At 53.9% G+C, this 5,229-nt stretch overlaps 1 protein-coding gene across 1 annotated transcript; it reads left to right on the top strand.

Moving 5' to 3' along the window:
* The first annotated feature begins 465 nt into the window (after nucleotides 1-465).
* Nucleotides 466-4,558, top strand: PPP1R3E (protein phosphatase 1 regulatory subunit 3E). Its single transcript, XM_044420899.1, has 2 exons — nucleotides 466-918; nucleotides 4,079-4,558. Exons 1-2 carry the CDS (start codon nucleotides 466-468, stop codon nucleotides 4,556-4,558), a joined length of 933 nt encoding a protein of 310 aa, XP_044276834.1.
* The last annotated feature ends 671 nt before the right edge of the window (nucleotides 4,559-5,229 follow it).

The raw sequence follows: 5,229 nt of genomic DNA, 5'->3' as shown, positions 1-5,229 counted from the left end.
CTAGGACAAGACGGACCACGGTGACAGAATCAAAACCTGGCGACGCCGAAAGGTGCCGTGGCGGAGTGAGAGCATGTGGTAGGACGAGCCAGGCTCTCGGGAAGGGAGGTCTGTGGAAGATGTGCAGCACGGAAGCCTGGGAGAAAAGATCCTGCTAGCTGGAGCGATCCGGGGAAATTGGGCGATGCAGAGCCTGATGAAATGATAGAAGGGAAGTTGGACGGAGAGGCTGGAAACGGAGACGCCGGCCCCTGAGAGAGCTCTCGGAGGAGGGGATGCGATGAGAGAGGCGCTCGGCCGGTCGAGGGACGGAGCGGAGTCGTGAAGGGTGGTCTTTGCTCCCAGATGGAGCGATAGGACAGCCTATTCCAGGAGCAGCGGCTCGGGAGGAGAAGGGTGTTTCCCACCCACCTGCTGGACCTTGCTGGACCCGGCTGTGTGAGGAGCCAGCTTGGGGTCAGCCCCATGGCCCGTGCCCCACCTTCCCCCCTGACCCCCAGTAACATCCCACGCAACCTCAGCTACATCGCAGGACTCTACGAGCGAGCCTATTACCGCACCGCCCGGCCAAGCTTGGCGGAAGACTCCGGAACCGAGGGCTCCGAATCGGAGTCCGAGGGCAGGCCACGGAGCAGGCCACGCAGGCGCCGCCACCTCTTGAGGGGCCCCAAGCGGAGCGGAAGGCGCCGGACACGATCCGCCCCCGCGTGGGGCAGGAGCAGGGAGGCCTCGCGCAGCCGCAGCCCTGGGACACGCAAGAGGGTCCGTTTCGCCGACTCGCTCGGCCTCGAGCTCACCAGCGTCCGGCAGTTCTGGCCCAACGACCTGCCACAGGTGCCGGAGCGGGTCCATGCCCAGCTGCGCCGTGACTCACTCAGCCACTTCGCCCCTTGCCTGCCTTTTTGTCCGCCTGCAAAGGTAACGGGGTTTGGCCCGCTTTGTGGTGGGATGGATCTTGGGGTGGGGGTGGCTGGAGGAAAGGAAATGGAGCGCTTTCCCCACTTTATCACCCCTTGCTAAATGTTCATTTATAAGGAGGAGCCGATTCTGTATACGGGAATAACCACTGCTATTTCTACGGGGAACTTGCTGGACTACCATAAACAGCTTTGGGCTGGCCCAGATTGGCTGCAGTCAGACAAGCCAATAAGCCATACTCACGGGTGAAGTGTGGGTTGTCACTGAACTATAGCTTGTTGCTGAAACATGGGTTATCGTGTTGTCTGAACCCAGCTGCCCTAACCACAAGCAACCCATGCAGAAAACCCATTGGTTTGTGGGTGGGTTCTGACCTGTGGGTTGTGCACCATGGTTTATTATCTTGGCTGGTTCAGACAACCAGATAATCCATTTTTGCAACAACAGGGGACACTCAACCCTTGAGTGTGGGCGAGTGCACTGTGCAACCCTGGTTGTGCTCTTCTGTGCAATACCTCTTGCAGCCACATTGGGATGCTCTCATAATACGGGTGCCGTGAATTGCAGTTTATACTGGTCCGTGTTTTCTTCAAGTGCTCAAATCTTAGACACATGAAAGCAGTCTTATATGCTTTACTTAAAAGAGAGCAGATTATGGCTGCCACTTTAAAGTCACTGACAAATCCCACTGAAGCCTGCAGGGTTTACTTCTGAGTAAAAAAAAAAAATGCTTTCAATTGCACTGTCGAGAAATTACTTCTGAATCGGGGCTCTTACCCCAAGGTTGGCATTGCAGCCTTCAAAACTTCTCCTGCTGAAGTCAGACGCATCCGTAACTTGTAGCTAAGGGCACTCACACGCCAGGTATTTTGCAAAAGATCCATAACTGAGGGTGAAAAGGAAGCTGCCATAAAGGGTTTGATGAGTGGGTGGCAGAGTGGGGCGATCACAGGACTGGGCTGGGAGTTGGGAGACCCGGGTTCGAATTTCCACTCTGCCATGAAATCTCAATGGGTGACTTTGTGCCAGTCACTGATTCTCAGCTGAGCCTACCTCGCAGGGTTGTTGTGGTGAGGATAGCAGGGAAGGGGATTGCCTTGTAATCCACCTGAGGTTCCTTCTCGGAGGACGAAAGGTGGGTGCAAAATGGCTATTACGAAGGCTGTCTTCTCCATAAGGCTGAAGGTGTACCGTAAGTGTCGGCACTAGCCTTCCCCCCAACCGTGGCCCCTCCAGATGTCTTGAACTACATCTCCCAGCATCCCCAGCTGGGGATATATGCTATCTGTGCTCCATTCCTAATCAGAACAAGATTGACGTATAATATCGCTGGCAGCAGTATTATCCCAGTAGTAGTGAGGCGGTAATAAAGTGCGTCAGTTGGTTAAAAGTCAGTTTTTAGCTGCTCCCGCAGAATTATGGGATATGTGGATGATGAAGAAATGGCCAGGACTCACTCGAAAATCAGCCACCGCCCCTCCCTGCCTGTGCATGGCAGGCTGATGCTGTTTCTCCGTCTTTGGAGATACTCGTGTAAAAGGCAGGAGGAAACGGCCCTCGCCGGAGTTAAACTCGGCTCTCGATTCCTTCCTTGGTCTTGCTGCTAGATGCACGTGCCGGTCACCAAAATCCAAAGATGGTGCAGGATGGGGGTTGAGAGAGGCCGATTCTAGTCCCTGCTCGGCCAGGAAGCTCCCTGGGGGGGCTGAGGCCAGGCGCTGGCCTACCTTGCAGGGTCATCGTGAGGATAAAAAGGACAGGAGGCGAACCCTGTGAAAGGTGGGATAGGCATGCGATGCAATAATAATACATCGTGATGATGTGCCCAGGAGTTGTTATTATTGTCTTATGGTATGGCAGGAGAAATTTCTCCAGAACTGCTGCATTCAAGCCCACTAAGGAGAGAGAACAAAAACGGATGTGGAGGGGAGGTTTTTTCAATCCGTGATGTTAGCAGGGAGCGAAAGTTTTAATTTATATAATCTGTGTTTTTGTACTGTGTTTATTTATGTAAGCCATCCCGAGGCGTTAAGCAATGGGACGGCATACGACAACTCTAAATAAATAAATCCGTCGGTCTCTTCTTTGGCCTGCCATTAGTCTTCAAATTCGACTTTAAAGCGAGCGGCTCCTTCCTTCCCTCCTTGCCATCCCCTCCCGCTTTCCCCTGCTTCTTCCACCCCTCCTGCTCCTGCCCCACCTCTCATTCCTCTGTCGTCTTGCTGGCCTTCATCACCCCTCTTCCTCCTCCTCCTGTGCTCTCTGTGTTCTCCCTGCCTGTGTTTGTTCCTTCCTCTTCAATCGCTGTCCAGCCGGCCTGCTTGACCGCTCTTCCCTCCTCACCTCCATTGCTCTCTTTCTTCCAGTTGTACCCCCTTTCCACCCCAGGATTTTTAACCCATTCAGTCCCCACCGCCTTACCGTACGACCTCTTCCCGCCCTATTTATGGCCAGTCCTCCGTCCTGCCACCTGCTCTCCGGGGGCACTTCTGTTTTCTGGTCCTGCCACCTGCTTTTTGCACCCCTAGCCAGGTGAGGGGTTCTGACAACTCAACAACTTGCACTCGTTTACTTCTGCTTGATCCTAAATAAAACCTTTGTATTTAATCGTTATTTTAAAAAATAGTATTTTTACCGTTTTACAGTCGCTTTTGTTCTGTTTTGTTTCGATTGATTTATTTGCATTGGTTTTGATCATTTTATTGTATTGTATTGTTTTATTGATTGTTCTTATGGTTTTCGCTTTTAATCTTGTAAGCCATCCTGAGACGCGATAGTGAAGGACGGCATACAGATGTTTTAAATAAATAATAAAGGAATTCCGCAAGTCCGGATTTTGGACTTTCTCTGATGCTTTCTTTTCCAAACCTCCCTTTTTCCCAGTTGTGTCCTGGATAATATATTTGCTTTCTGTGTCCTTCTAATGTCTCCCTTTCTACCTCCCCTCTCCTTTATTCCTATCTGCACCATGTCTTTCCCTTCCCCTCCTTTCCAAGAATCTCTGTCCATGCATTTCCTTCCTCTTCCTCCCTTCAGCACCTTCCCTCTTCGTGTTCCTTTACTTCCCCTTTCCATCAGTCCAGTTTTCTAACATTCAGACGACATGGTTCTCACATTCTCACTGCCCCTTCTCTCTCTCTCTCTCTCTCTCCACCCCCAGGACCCCCTGAGCCTTCGCTGCCTGCTCGAGCCCACGTTCCCGGACCCCCTGACGATGCCGGATTTCTTGCCACGCCTCCTGGCGCAGTGCGTGCTGCTGGAGGGGGCACGGGCCGAGGGGGCCTGCGTGTCCGGCACCATCCGGGTGCTCAACCTGGCCTTCGAGAAACGGGTCTCCGTCCGATACACCTGGGACGCCTGGGGCACGCACCGCGAAGTCCGGGCCTCCTACGCCGCCCCTGCGGGCCGGGGCCGGGACCACGCCGACCGCTTCGCCTTCCAGCTGCCACTGCCCGTGCCACTGCCCCCGGGGGTCTTCCTGGAGTTTGCCCTCTGCTACCTGGTGGGGGGGAAGGAATACTGGGACAACAACCATGGCCGCAACTACACCCTGCGCCCCCCACCCTGTGTGGACGAGGAGGAGGAGCCCCTCAGCCCTACGCAGGATTGCTGCGAGACGGGGTGGATACACTTCCTGTAGGAAGGTGGCACCGGGAAGCTGCCAGAGCTTCCAGATCGACCTGGCCCAGTTTGACCCGGACGATCCGGGTTGGCTCTTTCCTCCCCAGTGCGGCATTTCCTAGGCTAGGATCTGCTTCCCGTTTACTAGCTTCGCGCCGTCCGGCAAAACCTTCAAGCGGGGGTGCAGAACCGCAGCCCTGGGGAGCCCAAGCCGGCCCGCGTGGGCTCTGCTGACGCCCACCCCCTTCCAGTGGCCACCCCCTTTCTCCCCACTGCCAGTCACTGGTTGGTTTCCTGGCTTATGTGGGGAGGGGGTTGTCCACCCCAAAGGTCGAAAGGACTTTCCAAAGGCAGCATGAGCTTTAACTTCAAGTAGGTTTTGGCCACATCCTCTTGCAGGGCTGACCGTGAAGCATTTCTCAAATCGAATTTCAGCTCAGGGTGTAGGAGGTACCCTGTGCCCACCTCAAGCCAACTGCTGAAGGAGGGCACTAAAATGCTAAACTTTGTAAGTTGTCTCATCCCATTACCCAAGTGTCTTTTAGGTCAGCCTTCCCCAACCTGGTGGCCTTCAGAGGCATTTGGACAACTCCCAGAATTCCCATCCAGCAGGGCCATTGACTGGGAATTCTGGGTATTACAGTTATTCTATTTATTTATTCATTATTTAAAGTTTTTATATGCCATCCA

The sequence above is a fragment of the Varanus komodoensis genome, unplaced genomic scaffold, assembly GCF_004798865.1.
Source record: "Varanus komodoensis strain SLA01 unplaced genomic scaffold, ASM479886v1 scaffold112, whole genome shotgun sequence".
Lineage (NCBI taxonomy): Eukaryota > Metazoa > Chordata > Lepidosauria > Squamata > Varanidae > Varanus > Varanus komodoensis.
The sequence above is the reverse complement of the archived record's forward strand: the minus strand, read 5'-3'. Positions and strand labels throughout refer to the sequence as shown.

Bases quoted from the DNA above. Each gene is read 5' to 3' on its own strand.
- PPP1R3E (XM_044420899.1), top strand. From the start codon at position 466: ATGGCCCGTGCCCCACCTTCCCCCCTGACCCCCAGTAACATCCCACGC. The intron at 919-4,078 runs GTAACGGGGTTT...CTCCACCCCCAG, and splicing joins CTTTTTGTCCGCCTGCAAAG to GACCCCCTGAGCCTTCGCTG.